At 41.7% G+C, this 24,937-nt stretch overlaps 1 protein-coding gene across 3 annotated transcripts in view; it reads left to right on the top strand.

Annotated features, from left to right (window-relative positions):
• Positions 1 to 16,575: 16,575 nt before the first annotated feature.
• The window catches only part of MBD2 (methyl-CpG binding domain protein 2), a 68,018-nt gene continuing 59,656 nt past the window's right edge, over positions 16,576 to 24,937 (top strand). For 2 of the 3 annotated variants that reach the window (XM_086372423.1, XM_086372424.1), the window contains exon 1: positions 16,580 to 17,220. In XM_086372423.1, coding sequence (XP_086228549.1) covers positions 16,673 to 17,220 — 548 coding nt within the window. In that variant the 5' untranslated portion in view covers positions 16,580 to 16,672. Of the gene's footprint in view, positions 17,221 to 24,937 lie in introns of all 3 variants that reach the window. The other variant, XR_015153542.1, reaches the window with a different exon arrangement.

Here is a 24,937-nt window from a genome sequence, read left to right as displayed (position 1 = left end):
CCTTCCAAAGAACACCCAGGACTGATCTCCTAATGAAATTTCCATAAAAACAAAACACACAAAAAACCTTTCTTCCATTCTACATTGGTTGCAAGGGGACTTTCTATTGAAAGCCCCTGCACTAATTCTAGTGTTCATGTCTCCAATAACATTAATAGTATCTACTACAACATATGTGATATAAAGATGGTACCAGGTGGCTCATTGGTAAAGAATCCACCTGCCAATGCAAGAGACGTAGGTTCAATCTTTGGATCACGAAGATTCCCTGGAGGAAGAAATGGCAGCCCACTCCAGTATTCTTGCCTGAGAAATCCCAGGGACAGGGGAGCCTGTCAGGTACAGTCCAGAGGGTCAAAAAATAGTCAGACACAGCTTAGTGACTAAACAACAACGACCAAATTGTCATAACATTTTAACGAACAGCACGTGTCCTAGCAGAAAAGATACACGTATAGAGATAGAGGACCTCTAACGTACTAGATGATCGGATCGAGTAGTCCAGAACAGATTCTTATTATACAGAAAGTATGAGTCTCCTCAAGTTTGGCAGAGATCAAAGAGGTTAGCTTATCATTTTCTGAGCCAAAGTATTCAACATAAGGAAATGGGTAACTTGAATGCCAAATCTTTCCTAGACATCCTCATTAAAAAAAACAACCCTGGATAACGTAGCAGGGAAATGGGCAAAAGATTTGAGTACCTCACATATACACACAGACACACAGAGATTCTTAACGTTATTTGTCACTGAGGAAATGCAAGTTAACACAACTACATACCCATTAGAAAGACTAATCTTATAAAAACTGTCCCACATGTGGATGAGGGTATAGAGCAACTACGACTCTCATACATTTTTCATTAGTTCAGTTCAGTTCCGCCGCTCAGTTGTGTCCGACTCTTTGCAACCCCATGGACTGCAGCACGCCAGGCCTCCCTATCCATCACCAACTCCTGGAGCTTGCTCAAACTCATGTCCATTAAGTCGGTGATGCCATCCAACCATCTCATCCTCTGTCGTCACCTTCTCCTCCTGCCTTCATACATTTTTCATGGGAATGCAAAATGGTACAATACCTCTGGAAAGCAATGTGGCAGTTTCTTAAAAAATTAAATGTAACACCTGCTGCTGCTGCTGCTGCTAAGTCACTTCAGTCATGTCTGACTCTGTGTGACCCCATAGACGGCAGCCCACCAGGCTCCCCCGTCCCTGGGATTCTCCAGGCAAAAACACTGGAATGGGTTGCCATTTCCTTCTCCAATGCATGAAAGTGAAAAGTGAAAGTGAAGTCGCTCAGTCCTGTCCAACTCCTAGTGACCCCATGGACTGCAGCCTACCAGGCTCCTCTGTCCATGGATTCGCCAGGCAAGAGTACTGAGTGGGTTGCCATTGCCTTCTCCGAATGTAACACCTACTATATGCCAATTCCATTCCTAGCTGTACACCCTAAAGAAATGAAAACATATGCCCACATAAAGACCTGTAAATGAAAGCTCATTCAGATTTATTTGTAAGAGTGAACAATTGGAAACAATCCTAATGTCCATCAATAATGAATGGATAAACAAATGTGACATGTCTATTCAATGGAATACTATTCTGCAACAAAAAGGAATGGAAAATTGATGTTCACCACAGGATGAATCTTTTCTTTCTAACTTTTGTTGGAGTATAGTTGCTTCACAATGTTGTGTTAGCTTTTGTTTAATGTTTATGCATACTCCCTCTGTATTGGATTTCCTTCCCATTTAGATCACCACGGAGCATTGAGTACAGTTTCCTGTGCTATCCAGTACGTTCGAATTAGTCATCTACTTTATATATAATATCAGTAGTGTAGATACGTCAGCTGGAATCTCCTAATTCACCCCCTCCCCTTTCCCCCTTGGTATCCATATGTTCTATGTCCGTGTCTCTATTTCTGCTTTGCAAATGAGATCATCTATACCATTTGTCTAGGTTCCATGTATATGTATTAATTATATGATACTTGTTTTTCTCTTTCTGACTTATTTCAAATGATGACTTTTAAAATGAGTAGCTGAGTGATAGGAGCCAGGCACAGGGAGAGGACAGAGTGGATGATACCATTTAATTTCAGAAGATATTAATCTGTGATAACAGGAAGCAGAGTAGTGGTTCTGGGGGAGGGGGTGGAGGTAGGGAGGGATTACAAAGAAGCAAAGGAAACCTTTGAGATGGATGGAAATGTTCATTATCATGATTGTGGTGTGCATGTCTGTTGAGATGGATCAAATTATACTCTCCAGATGTGTGTGGTTTGGTACATTTCAATTATATCTCAATAAGATTAGGGGTCAGGGAAACCCTTGAGAAAGCTAACACTTTAGGACATTTAGATTTAGGTCTCTCCTGACCCCATCCCAGGAGAGGAAATCTTAGGAGGCATAGACCAAGGAATACAGTGCTTAAAAATTGTGTCCTAGACTTTAGGCAGCGTACAGCCTATAACTAAAGCTATAGCTGACAGTTGAAAAAAATAACCTTGGCTGATAAAATGTGTCTGGATAGATCTTATATATCAGATTTAAGGCTTATCCAGAGACACAAGAAAGGCTATTGTATATTTCTGTAGTAGAGCGTCACTGGGGTCTTGGTCAGGTTCAAAAAACCTTAATGGAGGAGGTAATATCAGTAGTCCTTTATTCAGATTGGGTGGATTTACAAATGCTCAAAGTATACAGAAGCTTTATAAGTCCTATTTAAGAAAGAATTGAATTAAATTATTACCTTGATTAGGTTCTTGAATTTCCTAGATTCATTTACTAACTGAAGATCCAGCCTTTCCAGTACTATCCTGTTCAAACTCTTCTATGGTGTTCAAACTATTTTTTAAAGCAAAAGACTTTTCAGTGAAGCAAAATTTCACTTAAAACACCCACCTCAATCACTACCCATGCTATAAATAAAAGCAGAAACTTGTGACCATATGTTTATTTTTTATGGTTACTTTTTAAAATCCATATCAACAAGTATAATGTAAGCAGAGATCAACCCCAGCAGTCATTTTTATATCTTGTTGGGATTGCAGAGTTTTCAGAAATTCTAGATTCATGCAGACAAGGAATTTCAAGTGGTATTTTTTAATCAGTGCCCATGGAAAACTCTTCAGTTATTAAGCGGATGTTAATAAAGGTTTGCCTCTTAGTGGTATCCCTAGTAATATCTAACAACTGATTTCATTCCTTACTGAAAAAAGGCAGGGAAAAAGCACCGCAGACTTACAAAAGTTAAAATCACCTAATGTAAAAGTACCACAAGTCCAGGGGCTGTGTATTTCCTCCAGTTGCACGGCTCCATGGTACATACACATAAAGCAGACACACCTGAGACTCGCCTGCTGTTTCACAACAGTGCACACAGGTTGTAACAGTGTCTTTACTTGTACAGTTTTATGTGTTCCGACATGCACAAACTTAAATTATTATCGAGAAAAGAAAAAGCTGAGTCAGAACCGAGTGACAAACCCAACAGCCAATTGAAGCAGTACAAGAGGTTCAAGTATTTAATCCAGACGGCAAAGCTGAAGGGGTTTTGCAGGTGTAATTAACATGCCTGATTAGTTTACACTGAGCTGATCAAAAAGGGAGATTATCCGTGGTGGCCTAACTTAACCAGGTGAACACTTTCAAAGAGGGTCCTAAGATCAGAAGCAGAAGCCAGAGACTCTTTGTGGATCTTGAAGAAATAGACGTCCCTGAGAATTATGGCTTCACAATGAATATTGCCTACCATTATATGGACTGGAGAAGACAGAGCTTCACGTGGATACTCTGGGCCCAGTCAATGTCTGGAATATTCTAAAGATCAGAGGACCCAGAAAACCATGCCCAGACTCCTGATCCATGGAAAATGTGTGATAATAAGTGTGTATTGTTTAAGGATATATTTGTGTTGATTTATTATCCAGCAGTAGAAGAATGAATACAGATGCTTTATTTCCAGGCAAATAATTCTATGAGAATTTCGGAGCTGTCACTCAATGTTAAAAATTCTTTAAGCTCAGAAATATAGCTGACAGTGATCTCAGATTAGCTCAGAAAGCTCAGCTAAAAAAAAAAAAATTATAAAGAATCATTTAACATTATGTTGTAAGAACCTGAGAAAAATAGTAAGCAACTGGCTAGGCTCTATGCAAACATGAGTTAAGCCAAAAACTGGAAGTGGTCTCCAATTCTTAAAAGCTGATTTATAACATATATATTCGGGTATGTTTTATCATCATTAAATTTTTTTAGCCTATATATTAATACTAAAATACATACAAGCTACAAAAGTAAAAAATGTAACCTTACAGGGAAGGAGCTTGTCAGACACCAGCATCAAGTGATCAAAGTTTACATGACCAGGTATGGGACAAATTGAAATCCTGGGCCTGCTGATACGGTATAATGAGAATACAACACCGCTTCTACCATATTACTGCCCAAGTTACACAGCTCCCTGCATTTCATCACAAGGCAACATCAAACAAACGGAAAGTGAAAGACATTCTACAAAATAATCAGCCTGTAATCTCCAGAAACTTCAAGGTCCTGAAAATCAATGAGAGACTGAAGAATTGTTCCACAATTGAAGAAAACAAAAAGACACAACAACCGAATGCTCTGTTATTCTAGACTGGATTCATTGGCTCTAAAGACCATTGCTGGGACAATCAGCAGAACTTGAATGGGGTCTGGGGATCATGGTTCTATACAAATTTTAATTTCTTGTTTGAAAGGTTTTACTTGCAATTGTTTTAGAGAAGAACATCCTTGCTTGTAAGAATTACACATAAAAGTATTGGGGGTTATAAGACATCGTGTTAGCAATTTACTTTCAAATAGTCAAGACAAAGATGTTCTTTAAATTTTTTTTGTACATCTGAGATTGTTTTAAGATTAAAGATACACAGAAAACTACACACTTGGACTTTCAAGAAATTATGCACTTGGGCAACCCCCTGAAGTACTTCTCATGGAGCACTGTTTTTTATAACAGTGATTTATTTTCTCCAAATATAACACAATGTGAAATAAAACTACCTCTCATCTGTAAGGCAACCATATACTTTCCTACTTATTTAAAAAACTGTAAAACGTATCATTTTTCTTTTTTGTGGTTTCACTAATTGTTTTTTCCTTTGTGATAGGTCATGATTTATATAATTATAGACTTTGAAAAATCTGCAGGAGGTATTTGCTAAAATAAGTACAAATTTCTTATATTTTCATGCATCCTTTAATTCTCCATTTCTCTCAGAAATGTAATTTTGTTTGGAGTCTTTTTTCCTTATACATCCTCTAGTGCTATTTATTATTTAGAATCAGTTAATTACAGTATTCTACAACTTGTAGGGTGTAACAACAAATCCGCCATACATGTTCAAATGTTATTTTAGGGTAAACAATAAAGAGTGTACAACTGGAAAGTCATTTCTTTCTGAGTTAATTTTAAAGGCTAAAAAAAGTCAATTTATAATCCTATCTTTTTATAGTGAACTACGATTCCAAAAATAGCTTTCTTGTGTATAATTACTGGAGACAAGTCACATATTTAGAAAAGTCTGTAAACATTTCTTTGTTTCATGTCTTTTAAAGAAAAATACTTCCCACTAAATTTTTTGACGTTTAGTATTTTCATATATTTTCACTGTCATGAAACTCCTGCTGCAGCTGCTGCTAAGTCGCTTCAGTCGTGTCCGACTCTGTGCGACTCCAGAGACGGCAGCCCGTCAGGCTGCCCCGTCCCTGGGATTCTCCAGGCAAGAACACTGGAGTGGGTTGCCATTTCCTTCTCCAATGCATGAAAGTGACAAGTGAAAGTGAAGTCGCTCAGTCGTGTCTGACTCTTAGCGACCCACGGACTGCAGCCCACCAGGCCCCTCCGTCCATGGGATTTTCCAGGCAAGAGTACTGGAGTGGGGTGCCATTGCCTTCTCCGGTCCTGATTACTAGACGGAGGTAAATAAGGCAAGGGAATGAGGTTATGATCCGCATCGAGAGAGCAAGCTTTGCTCTCTTTTGCTCCCAAGGCTGCTGCTGTATAATACTTGGCTGTGTAGTCAGTGAGCCTACAGAATCCCTTCCCTTTCTAGATGTACCTCATCTTCTTCAACTAGTACTTTTCTTCACCCGACACCAAGGAATCCAACTTACAGATGGACACTGTCCACAGCTCAGGCCTACCATTCAGTGCTAAAAATTTCTTTAAGCTCAGAGTTAGGGCAGAGAGCAATCTCTGAAACCCAAATCAGCTAAAAAAAGAAAGAATATGGAGTTACCCAAAAGGATACACCAGGAAACTGAGAAAGATAAGTATGCAGCTTGCTGAAAATGTCAACTTAAGAAGACCTTTGGAGTGGACTTCCCTACTGGTCCAGTGATTAAGAATCCACCTTCCAATACAGGGGATGAAGGTTTGATCCCTGCTGGGGAACTAAGATTGTACCTGCCGAGGGGCACCTGAGCCTGCCAAAGACCCAGTGCTGCCAAAATAATTGAATAAAAAGAGGGGTGATGCATAAAACCCAGGTAGGGCTTTATGTAAACATGTGCAAGACGTACAAAGATTAAAATTATATATAATCAAAGGTAAAGCTGTATTTCACCACAATATGTAATTCAAAGAGCCTAGGTTTTGAAACCACATGGCTACTCTCTAGCTTTCTTTTTTACCAGTTGGGGAAACTCTGATGGGTAATGTAACCTCTCAGTGCCTCAGTTTCCTCATGTGTAAACTGGAGATAATACTATTTACTCTGCATGGTGTTGCGAAGATTAGATAGGATGCACAGGAAGTATCCAACATGAAGACTGGTGTGTAATAAACACTTGGGGGGAAAATGGTAATTATTCTTCATATTTGTGAGGTGGTGAGTGATGGTACTAAAAGAAAGGCACATGACAATTTAAAACCTTGTTATATTTTTACCAAAATACACAGGCACATGGTTCAAACAGTTACATGATACTAAGAAGTATATACAGAAAATATGCAGTGCTCAGCCCCATCTCTCATCCTCTGTTTCACCCTCCATATTTAACACATGTCTGCTTTAGTAGCTGCTTCCTTTAGTGTAGACTTACCTTCTCAATATTTAGTTAAATTACTCAAATATTACTACCTATTACATAATATCACAATAGTATCATCATGATTATATTTCATTTGTTTTTTTCTCTTGATGTAAATGATTACCACTTTTTAAAAATGTTCTTAGTCGTCTATGTAATTATCATTGATTTTCCCCCCACAGTTTCTAAAAGCTTTTTAACGTAATTTTCTGCATTTTTGTTGTTGTTCAGTTGCTAAGTCGTTTCCAACTCATTTTGACCCCATGGACTGCAGCATGCCAGGCTCCTCCGTCCTCCACTATCTCCTAGAGTTTGCTCAAATTCATATCTGTTGAGTCAGTGATGCCATCTAAACAGCTCGTCCTTTTCTGCCCCCTTCTCCTTTGTCTTCAATCTTCCCCAGCATCAGGGTCTATTCCAATGAGTTGGCTCTTTGCATCAGGTGGCCAAGGTATTTTCTGCATAGGCATTAGCATGGATAAATGGTCCTCTTTTTTTTTTTTTTCTAGAAATGTACCTCCTACAACCTTTGTCTCTTTCGCTCAACCTGGAATATTGCTCCCTGGGCCTCTTGCACATCTCTTAGGAGCTCTTTTCCTGATCACCCAGAGCATTCCTTTGCCTTGCACCAGTGTTATTGGAATCCTCTTTCCTGGATTCCCTAGCTTTCTCAATCTTGTTTCACTCTCCTGTTCTGGTAGAGCACATCCTTCAGCAGCCTCCTGGTTAAGACCCTCCTTAGCAGACTCATCTTTAAGACCTACCTTGCATGTAGAATCAGAAGACAAGCCACTTACAGAGGGAACCTTGAAGAACACCATCATTTAAGAAACTGTTCAAGAAAGAAGCTATACCATAGCACAGGGACCCCTGCCCAATGTTATGTGGCAGCCTGGAAGGGAGGAGAGTCTGGGGGAGATTGGATACAAGTATATGTATGTCCCTTTGCTGCCCACTTGACACTATCATAACATTATTAAGCAGCTATATTTCAATACAAAATTAAAAGTTTTTAAAAATTAAAAAAACAAATGTAATGTCCATGTTTATTGACAAAGAAAAAGATATTAAAAAAAAGAAAGATGCTATACCAAAGACAAGTGGAAAGCAGTAGATAGAATGAGAATCTGAAGAGTATGATGTCTCATAGGCCAAGGAAGGAAAGAATTTTAAGAAGGAGGGGGTCACCAAAGATGAATTATCAATCTCTCAGAAATCTCTTTGCTAAGGGAAAGAATATGACAAGGAGAGTGCGAGCTTTTCTTAACCTTGAGGGCATTTTTTCTTAACCCTGAGAAATGCACATATTCCTTTTATGAGGAAAAAATTATTGGGGGCCTCCATCCCCCATGATGAGTTAAATTATTGTTCTGATGTTACTTAAATATGTAAAACTATGAAGCTTGTTTTAACCTCATTATGCTTATTGTTCTTATGTAAATAGAAATGAACAAATCTATAAGTTAAATGTAAGTAAAATTATCAAATTAAATCAATTTCATATTGTAGATGATTCCCAAACCCTCCAATCCCCATGCCCCCCTCCTCGAAGCCAAATTACTGATTTCATGTGAATGTGGTACAAATGACCATAGTCAGACAATTTGGATTTGGGCCTATGAACACCACTACATTCTCCAGGTAAGAAGTTTTCCCACCACTTTTCTCTGATTGAAGGACAGAAAAACTTATTCGCTGTGCTCTGAAGTTATTTGGTTTTCATGTTGCACAACCTTATGGCTCACATATTAAGTTGGCGTCTGTCCCTTTGTCATCAGTCAATGTCATTCAAAACAGCATTGTTTGTTACCAACTAGATCAGCCTTGCACAGAAGGCAATGGCACCCCATTCCAGCATTCTTGCCTGGAAAATCCCATGGATGGAGGAGCCTGGTGGGCTACAGTCCATGGGGTCGCTAGGAGTTGGACACGACTAAGTGACTTCACTTTCACTTTTCACTTTCATGCATTGGAGAAGGAAATGGCAACCCACTCCAGTGTTCTTGCCTGGAGAATCCCAGGGATGGGGGAGCCTGGTGGGCTGCCGTCTATGGGGTCACACAGAGTCAGACACAACTGAAGTGACTTAGCAGCAGCAGCAGCAGATCAGCCTTGGGCAGTGAAATAAGACGGCATGACTCAGATACCAGTTGTTTATTCTTATGTTCGGATTTTTTTTTTTTTAATAAAAGATTTTCTTGAAATGGAATTTTCAACTATAGCAACATTGATTAGGCTCTTTCTCCCCATGCTTATTCCTCTACTTGAGGCTCAGATGATATATCAGTGAAGTGATCAAGTTCAAAGACAGTTTACTGGACCATATTCTCTGGAGCTGGACCTGTCATTGTGTGAAGAGAAAGTCACTCAGTCGTGTCCGACTCTTTGTGACCCCAAGGAATTTTCCAGGCCGGAATACTGGAGTGGGTAGCCTTTCCCTTCTCCAGGGTCATTGTGAGAAGCAACGGGATAAAAATAGAGCCGAAGTAGGAAGAATCTCTTGGAATGCTTTTCCTTCCATCGGAGTATGGAAGGGAGGACTTTCCCGGTCTGCTACTACCAGGGGGAGTGCCTACCGGCCATTCTCCTTCCCTTTCTCTCTCCCCTTTTCCTTCCCTCTCTTCCTTACCCTGTGCAATATCCCATTTCAGGGTCTTAAGCTCGAGAGCTGCCAAATTTCCAGCGAGATACACACATTTCACTGAGGGTAGGAATCATATCTCAGTAAAGAATGCTTTTCGCTTTGGTTATCCAAAAACCCAACAGCAGTTTAATCCAAGAACGGTCTAGCGACTTCCCTGGTGGTCCAGTGGCTAGGACGCCACACTCCCAACGCAGGGGTCTCGGGTTTGATCCCTGATTAGGGAACTAGATCCCACATGCCACAGCTGAGAGTTCACACGCTGCAGCTAAAGATCCTGCAAGCCACAGCTAAGACCCGGTGCAGACAGACTAAAAGAGAGAGCGAGCCGTCTTTAAAAAAAAAAAGTCTAATTTCTCAACTAGCACACAAGTATGGAGATAAAGAGTTGCAAGACTTGGTTCAGCTGCTGAATAATGCCTTTCAGGCTTCATCATCTGGCCCCACTGTTCTTAGGATGTGTGCCTTTATCTTTCTGCTCTTTGCTTCATAGTTGCAATTAGCTGTCAAGGCTTCAGAAGTCATGTCCATGGCAGGAACAAAGGGACAAGGGTAGTGCTAATCAAGTTTTTGTTTTGCTTTAATAGAGAAGTAAAAACTTTCTCAGAACCACTGCCAGCTCTTTCCTGTTCTTGTCTAAACTATTCTGGGATAGCTAATATTTACTTTTTTTTTTTTAGTCTCTTTAGTTCCCTGGTGGCTCAGTGGTAAAGAATCCGTCCGCCTGCAATGCAGAAGATGTAGGGATGGGAGTTCTATCCCTAAGTCAGGAAGATCCCTGGAGTAGGAAATGGCAACCCACTCCAGTATTCTTGCCTGGAAGATCCCATGGACATGCAAGGGATGGGAGTTCAATCCCTGGGTCAGGAAGATCCCCAGGAGTAGGAAATAGCAACCCACTCTGGTATTCCTGCCTGGAAGATCCCATGGACAGAGAAGCCCGGTGGGCTACAGTCCATGGGCTCACAGAGTTGTACAGGACTGTGTGACTGAGCACGCACGCACACACTGCAGGCAGGCAAGGGAGACTGGTGATGGGTATTGTTAGACCAACAATGTGTCAGCCACAGATGGTGACAGTTGCTGGATCATGCTGTTCCCACCTTCCACCTCAGAGGACAGACTTCCAAGCTGTGCAGGAAATTATGTGACATTAATCATAGATGCTGGGAGATACGCAATATGAGTGCTAAAATTTAACTGTATGATTGTGATTAACACGGAGAGTCGGGGTAGCTGAAATGTTGGAATATGAAGTCTGAATATTTCAGAATGGAATCATGAGCTATGCTAAACAAAAAAAATACCACAGATTAGGGGAAAATCAGAAATTAAGAACGCAAAAAAAAAAAACAAAAAAAAAAACAAACCAACAAACACAATTCTGAGAACCTTGTAAAAGATTCCAAAATAAAAAGACATTAAAATATATGTGTACATATAATTTCAGAGAATATTAGGAGGAGTCAAGTTATTTGAAGTCAAAGAGGAGAAACGTAAGTGTAGATAAGTATACAAATTCAGGAACCATTGTTTAGAAGTGGAGTCTTATTTTGTGATGAGGGTCTTTTAAAAATTTTTTAAATTTTATTGGAATATAATTGTGCTATAATGTTGTGTTAGTCTCTGCTGCACAACAACGGAATCAGCTATATGTATACATATATCCCGTCCTTCTTGGGGGGGCTGCTGTCACCCAACCTCCATCCCACCCCCCATCCCATCCACCTAGGTCTTCACACAGCACCAAGCTGAGTTCCCTGTGCTATACAGCAGGTTCCATAATATATATGACACAAAATTTTTGAGAAACTGATGAATAACTGCTTTCAATTCATGTAGGAGTGATTACCCAAAGAAAACATTATAACTGTCTTATAATTAAACGTTTGTAAAATGAATTTAAACCTCATTTTTGAGTCAGTCAAATTTATTGTTAAATAACTCTTCGGACACAGAGGCCTATTCAAATTATCTAAGATAAGAACAGTTGTTGGTATTCTGATTTTACATAAGTCATGTGATTATATGCATCCATTGAGAAGAAAATATGCCACTCGTTATTTTGAGAGTACACAATTTTTGCCAAGTGTGTTAATTTGATTTATTCATCAAGTATCTAATAACCTCTCCCCATGTTCCAGGTAAGCCAGGTAAGAGGCATTTCAGATGCAATGGTAAACATGCAGAATGGCCTTTTAGGCTGGTAGTAGAAGAAAGACAATTAAATAACCACCTATAATAAAGGTTGGATGGGGGAAATACCTAATGGCAGTGTGGCATCCAGCACACACCCAGGGGAGTGCAGGAGAGGAGGGTTAGGGGAAGTCGGAGAAGGCTCTAGGGGTAAGTAATGTCTAAGGTGAGACCCAAGGATAAACAGGAATGAGCCAGAGAAAGGTGCTGGGCTGGGGAGAAGGTGGAAGCAAAGGTTCCCACTGTGAAGCAGGACATGTTCCGGGGTGAGAAAATCAGAGACAATGGGGCAGTCTGAAAGCAGTTAAGGAGACAAAGCTCTAAACCTGGACTCCGGAGGCCCGGATTCCAGTCCTAGCTCTGCTATATCTGAGACACACGTTGGGACATGGGGAAAACCACTTATAGCAGGATCTCCTGGCGAGATGCATATTCCGAGGTTTTCAGTTTCCACTCCTCGGCCTTCTGGATCACCTGTGCTGGCATTCTGGTGTTTTGTGTTTGTTTTGGACAGATTCTGCCTCAGGTTTATTTGCACAAATAGTGCAGGAGGACCCCAGCGCCTTGCACACGGCAGCCCAGCGGTCATACCAGCCCTCCCGTCCTCATGTTGGCAGACAAAGGCCTCAACTCTGGAGGCTTTGTGGGGACGTGGACACCTGTGGAAGCCTGAACTGGAGCCTGAGCTGAAGTTTGCTTGGGTTTGAGCCTTGGCCTGGGGCTTTGGCTGGCAGAGCCCGAGATGTTTGGCAACGCGGGCATGAGCAGTTTTCTGGAGCTTGGGGTGCATAACGCAGGCAAGGCGATGAGCTTGCAGCTGCTGCCATTTGGGAGCTCAGGCTTGAGCGTGATTCGCAGCCAGGATTAAGTTAAAAAACCTCATTGTGGAGCGTGTTATATGGCATCTTAGGAGTCTGAAACCTAAGTGAGGTTTTCTTTCTATTCTTAGTACTGCGTTTTCTATTTTTAGGAAGTTAAATCAAATAAGCACCTCTCCACCCCTTAATCCTAAACGCTTGGTACCAGATACTTACCTATGGCTAATGTTAACAACCCACGAAAAATTTTAAAAAAATACAAGACACTGTCTTCTGAAATAATCTCCCTTGGTACAAAACTTACTTCTTGTTTTCTCTTGTTGTGGCTACTGCTGCTAAGTCTCTTGCCTTTCAAGTAATTAACCCTTCTCTTTTGAGTCTGAACTATGCAGTGTAAGATTCTTCTGTAGTCATTCCAAGCGGCAGGTAATAATAATAAAAACCCCTTTATTTATACTGCATGGACTTGAAAGTGTCATTTGGCAACCTGATGTGCCATGCCAGCAGCATTTCGTTTTAGTTGGGAATTAGGTGAACAGTAGTTGGGCCAACTCAGTGAATCATAAAAGCTGCTAATTGGAGCCGGAAAATGGTTTTTGGCTATGCCCTCACTGGTATTTAACGTCTTGATAAATTCTGACCTTATTGTTTGGACTCTGTTAAGAGAGGGAAAGCAATGCCCCCGTTATCACCTGATGCAAATATGCTCATTAGAAATAGAAAGATTTCCAATATTTAAATCCTTCTTTCACTGAGTATCTCAGCACACTCAAAAATTCAAATGCAAGTTATTTGTGTGGGTGCTCAGTTACTTCAGTCGTGGCCAACTCTTTGCAACCCTATGGATTGTAGCCTGCCATGCTCCTTCGTCCATGGGATTCTCCAGCAAGAAAGCTGGAGAGGATTGTCGTGCTCTCCTCCAGGGGATCTTCCCGGTCCAGGGATCAAACTCAAGTCTCCTGCATCTCCTGCACTGAGAGTGAATTTTTTACCCTCTGAGCCACCTGGGAAGCCCGCAGGTTATATACCTTTAATAAATATACAGATCTTAAAACTAGCCTGTTGACTCCCCTGGTGGCTCAGATGGTAAAGCGTCTGCCTGTAATATGGGAGACCTGGCTTTGATCCCTGGGTTGGAAAGATCCCCTGGAGAAGGAAACGGCACCCCACTCCAGTACTCTTGACTGGAAAAATCCCATGGATGGAGGAGCCTGGTAGGCTACAGTCCACGGGGTTGCAAAGAGTTGGACACAACTGAGCGGCTTCACTTTCTTTCTTTCTTTAAAACTAGCCACTACTTCACATTCTTTGAAGTTTCATTCCCTGAATTTGTTCCATTTTTCTCAATAAAAATGCAAACTAACACCTATTTTCTTGAAAACTACATTACTGTAGTGGCTTAATCTCAGCTCTCCCTGGAAATAATGCAAGGAGAATATTTTAAAGAATAGTCTTTCAGGGGTGACAGCTGGTGTTTCAGCACCTGCTTCTACACCTGAGAGTAAGAGAGCCAAGGTGATTAAATCTCAGTTGTTTGTTTAATTGGCCAGATTTCATACATAATCCGCTCTGGTGTTGTCTTTCACTTTTTCCATAAGGTGAAGTTAGCAAGAACTTTTCCACTGTTAAAGAGATTAAAATTGAAAAACTTGGTCACAGCTTTCTTGCCTCAGAAAGACAATGTTGCTATTCTTCAAAGGGTGATAGAAAATGCATTCTCCCAGGGTTATAAAAGGGTTATTATTTGTCCAGTATTTTAAGGGAAACAAAAGGATCTATCTCTTAGGTGTTTAGCATTTATCCTCAATACTTTTAGGTGTCAATCTAGTCCCTGCAAGAATTTAATGTTTTCTTAATTAGATAATTTTCTTCCTTTAGTGGTAGAATAATTACATGCTTTTGTTTGTTTTTATCCTTTGGTTTATGGTATCACAGCAGAAAAATTCAAGTTTGACCAGAAAAGCTTTTGAAATGCCCTAAATGAGTTTTTTCTTAACTAAGGGAGCACCCTACTTTATCTAGTGGGATTTAGCAAATACAATCTGGTAGTAGAAGTCAGAGCAATTATCTTAAATTGATAGTAATTTACTCTTTTAGACATGTTTTTACATCCATTGCATCATTTGATCCACAGCCTTGTTAGACACAGCATGGAAAGGTAAAAATTTTCAACAGTATATCTTTTCCCATCTATTATCTCAATAATTAAGTGTGAAAGTCAACCCCTTCCTCCTACAGGGTGTTTGTTATCCAAACTTTTTTTTTTTTGGTCGCACCACATGGCTTGGGGATCTTAGGTTCATGATTGGGAATCGAATCCTGTCCCCTAGCAGTGGAAGTAGAGTCCTAACCACCAGGCTGCCAGGGGATTCCCTGTTGTCCAAACTTTGATCTCATAAATCTCTGACTTTAACTCCTTCACCTGAGCCATAAATGTATCTGTTCCTTATGATTCCGTTCTTGATTCCTCTTTCTTTTCTTTAAATTATCTTTAAATTAATTATTAATTTACCATGCATGCTCTTCCTTGGAGATCTTATTTACTTGCAGGGTTCCCTTCAATTATCACTTTCACGAGTTGACTTCTAAATGCGGATCTTCAGAACTGACCTCTCTCCTGAGAACTTGACTTTTCAACTCTTTGCTAGACACAGTTCTAGACAGATTTCTTAGAAGAAGCTATAGCTTAATGTATCTCAACTCAAAGACATTAAAAGCACTCTAAGGTCAGGCTCAGGGGCAAGTTTGTGTGTTTGAGTTGGTGTTTGTCTTAATAAATTGCAAAAGCAAATCAAATAAATATATTTTCCACTACTTTATGTTCATCAGTTTTTTTCTATCCATTAAACTTGGCCCTCAACTTTTAGGTCCTGTATTTTCAAAATCTGAAGATAGCGTAACACTATTTTCAGTAACCCAACATTTCATAATGTATTCAAAAGGTTAAACAAACAGAAGTTGTGCTCCTCTGAAATGGAAATCAGTTTTCTTAATCAATTTGGTTTTACTCTTTAAAAATCACTCCTGAATAGTTGGCAGGTCCAAGTGAATTCCATGCAGATTCCTTAAAGCTAGTGATTAGGTTAAATGGGTCTTTTAGCATCAGGGTGCATTAACGAAGCCAAAGGCCATGGATATTTGTCAAAGGTTATTAGAAAACGAAGTTTAAGTTGAAGAAAAGATCCTAAGAAATTTGGTCAATTCTAGGTGGATTCAGGAATTCTGGTCATTTTATGGGGACATTAGAGGTAAATCCTGTAGGAACTGGAGGGAACTTTCCGGGCTGTCATTTCCCTTCCTATGGCCTTACAAAGTTCTGGGATGATAATCAATCCAGAATTCTAAAGTTCTGAAAGCCGGACTCTGGAGGCTAGTGATACTCTGCTATGAGGACACCTCAACTCACTCCATCAACCTGAGCTCCCCGGCAAGCTATGACGTCGAGGCAGGAAAAGGTATCTCCTGTTCATTAAATGAACAGTCGAGGTGGTAAATATAAAATAAGAGATACACTTTGTTGCTCATTAACTGGGAAGCAGACGTAGGTGAGTTTGCACCGTGAGCGAGGGTAACCCACTGGAAACAAAGGAAGCGCAGGCCACCTGACGTCTCTCTGGCTGCAGCCCCGGGCCCCGACCACGCGCCCCGTGGGGGCGGGGGGCCGGAAGGGCGCGGCCGGAGGCGCGGTGGGCGGAGCCGCTGGAGGGGGCGTGTCCTCGAGGAGGAGGGGACAAGATGGCCGCCCGGGCCGCTCGGAGGACCTGAGAGGCGGTGGCGGAGGCCCCGCCCCCCGGCGGGAGGGCCGCTCTGTGCGCGCCCGCTCTATGATGCTTGCGCGCGTCCCCCGCGCGCCGCGCCGCGGGCGGGGCGGGTCTCCGGGATTCCAAGGGCTCGGTTACGGAAGAAGCGCAGCGCCGGCTGGGGAGGGGGCTGGATGCGCGCGCACCCGGGGGGAGGCCGCTGCTGCCCGGAGCAGGAGGAGGGGGAGAGCGCGGCGGGCGGCAGCGGCGCTGGCGGCGGCTCCGCCATCGAGCAGGGGGGCCCGGGCTGCGCGCTCGCCCCGTCCCCGGTGAGCGGCGCGCGCAGGGAGGGCGCGCGGGGCGGCGGCCGTGGCCGGGGGCGGTGGAAGCCGGCGGGCCGGGGCGGCGGCGGCGGCGGCGTCTGTGGCCGTGGCCGGGGCCGGGGCCGTGGCCGGGGACGGGGCCGGGGCCGGGGCCGGGGCCGCGGCCGTCCCCCGAGCGGCGGCGGCGGCCTTGGCGGCGACGGCGGCGGCGGAGGCGGCGGAGGAGGCGGCGGCGGCGCCCCCCGGCGGGAGCCGGTCCCTTTCCCGTCGGGGAGCGCGGGGCCAGGGCCCCGGGGACCCCGGGCCGCGGAGAGCGGGAAGAGGATGGACTGCCCGGCCCTCCCCCCCGGATGGAAGAAGGAGGAAGTGATCCGAAAATCTGGGCTCAGCGCCGGCAAGAGCGATGTCTACTACTTCAGGTACCGCCTTGGGGGGCGGCGGGGTCAGCCCGGGGTCGGGGAGTCGAGCTCTGACCTGGGTAGGGGGGTGTCAGCAGGACAGCGGATGGGCCCCTGGGCGGGCCCGCCCGGTGATCGGAGGGGCCCGGGCCCTTGGCTGAGAGGTGACCTCCCACCCCAACCCCCCAGTGCAGTGACAGTCACAGCGTCCGAATGATACGAGCCCCTTAGAGGGCGTCTTCATGGGGTAGGGTCCCGGGGAGTGATGGTTTGAGGGGGGAGGAAAACAGGGTTATACTGCCAGGGATGACTGGTCCACCGAAGGGTTAAAAGAAGGTGCAATTCATCGAAACTATAAAACCAGCCACTGTTGGCTGCCGTCCCAAGCCCGTCCCAGATTCATCATCGCAGAGTGTTTAATCACGCACACGTGGAAGAAAGGAGCCATCTATGACAGTAAACCAGGTTTTAGTTACTGTGTTGGGATCCCCGGGGCAGTGTCATACAAAGTCACCATTGGGGATGCCGGTAGTTTTCTTAGAACCGCCCTTGTTGTTGCAGAATTGACTCTCCTTTGGAAGCAGAAAACTGTGGTCAGTTTTCAGGCTCCTGGACCAGAGTGTGTCCCCCCAGGGGACATTTGGCACTGTCTGGGGACGTTTTTGGTTGTCACACCATGGAAGGGGGTTGCTGCTGACATGTAATGGGTAGAGACCAGGGATGCTGCTAAACATTCTGTAATACACAGGGCAGCCTTCACTGCAAAGAATTAACCGGCCCAAAATGTCACAAGTGCGGGATTGAGAAATCTTGGTCCGAACGATGAAAGGTTTTCAGCTTGATCCTGTGGTCATGCTGTCCGTGTCGGTAGTTTGATGACCCAGTAAGCTCAGGACAGGGTCTGTGGCTCTTGATACCAGTGGAATTTTCTTAACAAATTTGCTAACTTTTCTTATAAACTGTCCCATTTCTAGAAGAGAACATGAACATGTTATACTCAGTGGCTGGGAGAGCAGCGTTTGTGGGTTCATTGAGTCATTTTCAGGGACTATACAGAGGTGTTGGAGTAGTTGTCATCTGCCATTTAACCATCAGAGTGTGTTAGGAAGGATTTCCTGTTTTCTGACATCAAGTAGGTTTGATTCATTACCCTTGGGGAAAAGTGTGTGTGTGTGTGTATTATAATACACACACACACACACATGCACACACAAAATACCATGTTTATGAATTGAGAATACTCTTAAATAGATTTAAGAGGTTAAAAAATCGGTACATGTATATGTGCATACGTGTACTTGTATACATACATCCAAGTATCACTACTGGCATAAAATGTAAATACAAACACATTCCTGATGATTGCTCAAATATATGGATGAAGAATTTTAGTAGAATTATTTCACCTATTGAAGTAAAAAAATGACAGTGGTGTTATTAGTTTGTTTTGACGTTTAATCTGAGACCACTCATCTTGAAATCTTAAATGATGCTTAGAAAGCTTATTTTAAACATCCAAAGGCGCTAATCGTGTTTGTATTTCCCCATCAGTACATATTAAATTATACTTGGGTAATACTGTTACTTTGGAGCAAATTGCTACTCGTCTCAGGCTCACTTGTCTCCTCAGGCTCACTTGTCTCCTGTCGTGCTTTTCACGATTGTTCATCTTTGCAGAGTCTTCCGTTAACAGTGCCTTTTGTTTTCTTTCTGATCGAGTAGCTTGCCTACACTTCTTCAGGGAAGTCTGTTTTGACGTCTTGTAGCCAGCGATGTTTGACAAGAATATTCCGTGTCTGGGATTGACCTCCTTGAGGAATGGGTGACTAGTCTGTTCTCAGTAGAGCATCTTCAGCTTTGAATTTCACCCCTTTTGACTTTTTCCTGGGATATGCTTTGTTTGGTTTTGGGATGATGTATTCAAACTAACTTGGTTCTTGTAGAGCTTTTTTTGTTGCAGTTCTTGCAGCAGCTGGAAAAGTTATTTCAAAAAGGCAGATTGCCGTAGCGCTCACCTTTGTGTATGGGTGTGTCGTCAATTTTTGATGTTAAGTTTTTAATATTAATAGATTATTTTATGATAGAAAAACTGATATAATCAGTTTGAAAGTCTCTTTATGAGACAGTGCAGAATGATGTGCTATTTTTTGTCTGTGCCAAATGAAAACACACATCGGACAGATTTGTGCCCCATGCACTTAGTTCAGGGCTGGAGGGAGTGTTGTCTGTCGTCGGTTGTCTGCCTACAAAGCCCGGTTACACTATAGGATTTCCTTCTGAGAGGTTACGAGGCAGGAGGACCCAGACGGTGTGATGTGACGCCTGTGATACAGTGCTTCCTCTGACTTTGACTTCTGCTTTCAATGATGGATGACGGAAGTTACCTACTCATGTTAAAGGTGAACACGTAGGGCTTCCTTGCTGGTCCAGTGGTTAAGACACTGCCCTTCCACTGCAGGTGGCCTGCCTTCCATCCCCGGTCGGGGAGCTCAGATCCTACATGCTGCATGGCGTGGCAAATAAAAAAAAGAGCGGACACACTATTTTTCAATCCACAGTGTCAGGGCTTTGTATATTAGCATCCCTGTATACACGCCACTCATTAAAAAGCCAACAGCTCGCCCAGTTCTGGCCATTGTCTGTTAATATGCAGGTTGCGTTAACTCTTCCCGTTGGTGACTATGAACACCTGCACACAGTTGTTCGCACAGATTCTAATAATGCTAACTCCTGATTTAGCTTGCCCCTGGGGAGATTAAACAAATCTGTGCCTGTTAACCGAGGGTGTGTCTTACACTTATTAATCGGACTTAAATTAAGCTCATTTGAGAAAGCCTCAAATTTTGATAGAATTTTTCTTTTTTTTCCTCTTTCCTGAGATTGCCAGGTTCTAATAGGAAGGTGTGCCTCTGGTTGCCAGTTAAGCAGTATAGTTATGTCTTCTGTCAGGATTACTGGTAGTGCTGGGGCAGTTTGTATATTATCATCCAAAGTTTGTTTTCTAAAAGGGTGTGGCTTGATCAAGTGTTGGATCTATTGGTAGAGTTTCTGAAAAAGTTCATTGCCATCATATGAGCCGATTATTTCAATGATACTTTTCTTACTGGTCCACTTGATTCCTGTCATTTCTAGCTTTTGGTTCTGTGCACTTGCAGATTTGTATTTTTTGAAATACCGTTTTCCTGGGCAAAGGAACCTTTTGGTAGCTGCCTTATGCCTTTTTGAAAATCAGTTGTCTTTCTGTGAGCTCTGTATCAATATCTTGTTGGGTTCTAGACTACTGGTTGTAAGTAGGTTAAAGGCCTGAGAGTCAGGGTAAACAGCTACAGCTGCTGCCATAAAGTATGATCTAGTTGGGTATTGGAAACAAAATAGTAACCGTTTTTGACTCTTGTATCAAATTATGATGCATTTACACCTGATCACTTCTCTGAAAAGATAAAATAGAACCAGAGGACATTTGAAATAATCACCAGGGAGTAGGTGCGTGATGAAAGACTAAAGAGATTTCACCTTGATCTGGAAAGAAGAGGACTCAGAGGCAATATAATTGAGAGCTTTAAGTCATGAGTGAGATATTGAAGGTAGGAGTCTCTAGGGAAGGCAGCAGGGCCCGGGGTGGAGAGGTCTGGAGTTAGTACCCACCTCTGCAGTTACCGACGCAGCCTTGAGCATGTCACTTATTTCCCAGGGCTGTGGTTTCTCCGTTTATGACGTGGATAGTGTGATTGTACCTGTGCCTCAATAGTGGGCTCAATTCTAGAGCAGTCAGATAAATTTATAGCTCTCTTAAAACTTTGCAAACATTTAAGGACTAATTAGAGGAAAATTAACTCATTAACTCAAGTTCATTAACTCAAGTTGTATGGACTGAACATATAAATAGGTTTTAAAAAGTTGGCATATCTCATTTGTTGTGAAAGGCTGGTATGCTCTTTGAAGCCATGAATTCTGAATCATTGAGGATGTCAAAGTTCAAATAGGGCCTGTCTGTCTTTTTTTTTTTGTCTTAAAAATATAGACTCTTCTGCACAGTCTTTGTAGAAGAGTCTTGGAAAAAACTAGCTCAGTGGACCACGGGTCACATTTGTTAATTGAAGTCTCGTTGGTGTTCAGTGCACTGTCATTTGTAATGTTTTCTTTCTGGTCATCACCATGGAGTTAAATGTGGCGTCTCCTGTATTACTGTCTTGTTCATTTGCCTAGAACGTGTCTTCCTCCCCACTCCCCAGACATAGTGCTAAACACACAGATGCCAAATAAGTGTTTACCCATTGACATGACACTTAAAACTTTGTGAAACAAGGCTTAAAGGACTTCCTTGCCTTTGCTTTGTTACTATGCTGTACGGTTATCTACATTTTACAGGTGGGGAGTTAGGCCAGGGAAGCTAAGTGCTGCTTGAGGTACTGCTAGAAGGTGCAGGGTTAGAATCCTGACCTGGGTGCTTCAACCCCCTACAACTCGAAACCACCCTGCACTGCTGCTGCCTCGAGAGATCCCGAGCTGTATACTCAAGCATTGCGACTTGGGCTTCCCTGGTGGCTTAGCCTGTAAAGAATCTGCCCGAAATGCAGGGAGATGTGAGTTCGATCCCTGGGTTGGGAAGATCCTCTGGAGAAGGGAATGGCAACCTACTCCAGTATTCTTGGAGAATTCTATGGAGAATTCCATAGGTAGGAGTCTAGTGGGCTACAGTCCGTGGGGTCACAAAGAGTCCGACTGGACTGAGCAACTAACACTTTCACTTTCAAGTATTGCAACATCTCATGCTTAATTTACTTTGTTAAGCTTGGTGTACACTAAACTAACGTATTTATTTACTGTTATGCCTGCATCCTGAAGTTGACAAGGGGTACATTTTAAATCCTATTTTGTAGTGAAGCCATTGAACCAAAAGAATCTTCCAAGTTCTATGTAATATCGAAGGGGAAAAAAGTGGAAAAATTGTGATAAATTAAGCAAAAAGCTTTGTTTCTTTCAGAGTTGAGACACAGTTGAAACAAACTACAGACCAATTTTTTTTAAAAGCATTTTTTTCTTGGGTAATAGAAGTGACCATTTTGTTAAGAAATATTTCTTTCTCTTTTTCTTGTTCACCCTAGGATTGCCCCTCTTAGTTATCAGATATTCCGATAGGCAACACATTACCTAAGGAGCATTTTAAAAGCTTTCACTTAAATTGGAAGAAATCACATTGTAACTTGCAGGCTCAGTGTGGTTTATGAGGTAGTTTTATATAGTTCCTGCAAAAAGCTTTGTTAGTTTCTTTCAGAATTGAGACCCAGTTGAAATGTACTACAGATTAAAAAAAAAAAAAATCCTTTAGCGGGAGAAAGAAACAATATGCAATATTTATTAAATGCTTATTGCATAATTGAAAGTTTGCCTTGCTTTTAGTTTCTTGATAATGCTTCTTATCAAACTAATGTTAGCTTTTTCTGATTGAAGCCTGGATCCAGAAATAACGTAGAAATATAGAGCCTAAGTATGGTGGAAATTGTGCTCGGATACTTCTTTCTTAGCTGTACCATCACATCTTTTTGTGACGCGCTAGAGGGATTTTTGTTAGGTTGCAGCCTTACCATCTGTCCTGCATCTGATTTTTAGAGTCTGACATGCAAAGTCTCACCTGCCAGGAGGCTCATAATACCTGTAATGAAGGAAATACTTAGCTGAAAAGGAACTGATACACATACATTCTAAAAATAAATCTCTAACAGAAATTGATATATGATCTTTTTTCAGATTGGTTTTAAAATTTCACTTGGGAGATTTAGTCACTATTTTTTTCATAATTTAATTGGTGAAACAAGCAGGCGATTTGCAAAGTTGATGGTGACTGTTTTGTTTTTGTTTTACACTTTATAGTGGGACTAATAAAGATTCATAAACTTTAGCTTGTGTTTGAGGTTTCTCAGACCTGCAGGATGAATTAGAAATAAATCATCAGCTCTTTTTTCATGCACTTACTGTTTGACTTGATAGAAATTCCCCTTGCAGCTCTTGTCTCTTGGTCTTTTGTTGGTGTTTGCCATTGCCACTAAGGAATAACTAGAAATTGAAAATGAATTTTAACTTAATTTACTTCCTAAAAACTAACACTTCTCAAGGAAGGAGAATAGAACTATGAAATAGGGTAAAATTTGAATAATATATGTGTATCTTTTGATTTTGCCTTATCTTACTACAAATTCAAACTTATTTGTTTGGAAACTGAACTATATATAAGCAGTTTAAGTAAATGCAAATGATAGTAAATGTAATTTAAAATTAGATCCTAAAATCGAGTACTTATCATTTGTCAGGAACAATTATTAGTGATTTACAAATGTTAGAAAGAAAAGCATCATCCTCTTTGATTTTTGAATAATGTATCTTGGAATTGTTTTCTTTTTATACTGGAAGGATCCATAGATTAAAACAAAGATGAATGTCCTTAGAATTATTTTTAACATGTATGCAGTGATGTATGTATCTCTTAAAAAAAAAGATCTTTTTTGGAGGCCCCTAGCAGAAATGGGCAATATAATACAAAAGTGGACATATGAAATACATGTTGCAACTTTTTACTCTTAGATACTACAGACTGTAAATTTACTATGTCAGATTACCATAGCAGTTTCTAAATGCTTTCTTTTCACTTCCGTCCTTACTTAAATACTGTGTTTGAAGTAGGTCTGTCCATAAACTCACTTGCATAGGCTTGGCTTAATAGAAAAGTAGGGACTCTGAATCAGAAGACTGGGACTTGAGTCTTGCTTTACTGTTTTCACATGGACAGATTTTTAAACTTCTGTAAGCTTCCAATTCGTCATCTATAAATTAGGGATAAGAATTCTGCTTCATGGAATTTTTTGAGATTAAATAAAAATACGTGTAAGGCATCCAGCATATATAGTAGGTGGTCAGATCAGTAAAATATTAGTTCCTTTCTCTTCGCTTAATTACCCAACATAAATAGAAGTATGTGCTTGTTGATGACGTGAAGATTCCCAATATTTTATTGTATTTTGAAATGTCAGGGTAGAGCTTAGGTTATACATGTTCATAAGAGTTTTTAAAAAATATTCCATAGTTCCCCCTGATTATAAAAATAACCCATGTTCAGTGTGGAAAATTGGAAAGATATTGAAGAGTATATAAAGAGAAATGACTGTCTTTATATAGTTCTAAAGAGAATCACTGTTAGTATTTTGATATAATATTTTGACTTTCATCCTGCTTCCTGGTTATGTTTGCCTGTGCACACACATAGACACACACACACCCCCACACACGTATTTATGTTCTTTTATAGTTCCTTTCATTTTGGAGGAATCCATAGATTAAAGCAAGGATAGTTAGTGTTAGTCGCTTAGTTGTTTCCGACTTTTTTGAGCCCGTGGACTGTATAGCCTGCCAGGCTTCTCTGTCTTCGGAATTCTCCAGGCAGGAATACCGGGGTGGGTTGTCATGCCCTCCTCCAGGGGATCTTCTCAACCCAGGGATCAAATCCAGGTTTCCCACTTTGCATGCTGATTCTTTACCATCCGAGCCACCAGGGAATAAATGAACTTAAAATTCTTTTTAACACGTATACACTGGTATGTGCATTTCTTTTAAACAGCCTTTCCCAGGGACCCTTAGCCTCTTTTTAAAAGAATAGTTTGTTTTTTGGGTGTTCTTATCTGCTAAGTCATGTCATTCGTGTCCGACTCTGTGCAACTCCATAGACGGCAGCTCGCCAGGCTCCCCC

The sequence above is a fragment of the Bos grunniens genome, chromosome 24 (genome assembly GCF_055505025.1).
Source record: "Bos grunniens cultivar Pamir isolate PY7600 chromosome 24, Bosgru_T2T1.0, whole genome shotgun sequence".
In the NCBI taxonomy this organism is placed as follows: Eukaryota; Metazoa; Chordata; class Mammalia; order Artiodactyla; family Bovidae; genus Bos; species Bos grunniens.
This window is presented reverse-complemented; position numbering and strand designations above follow the sequence as displayed.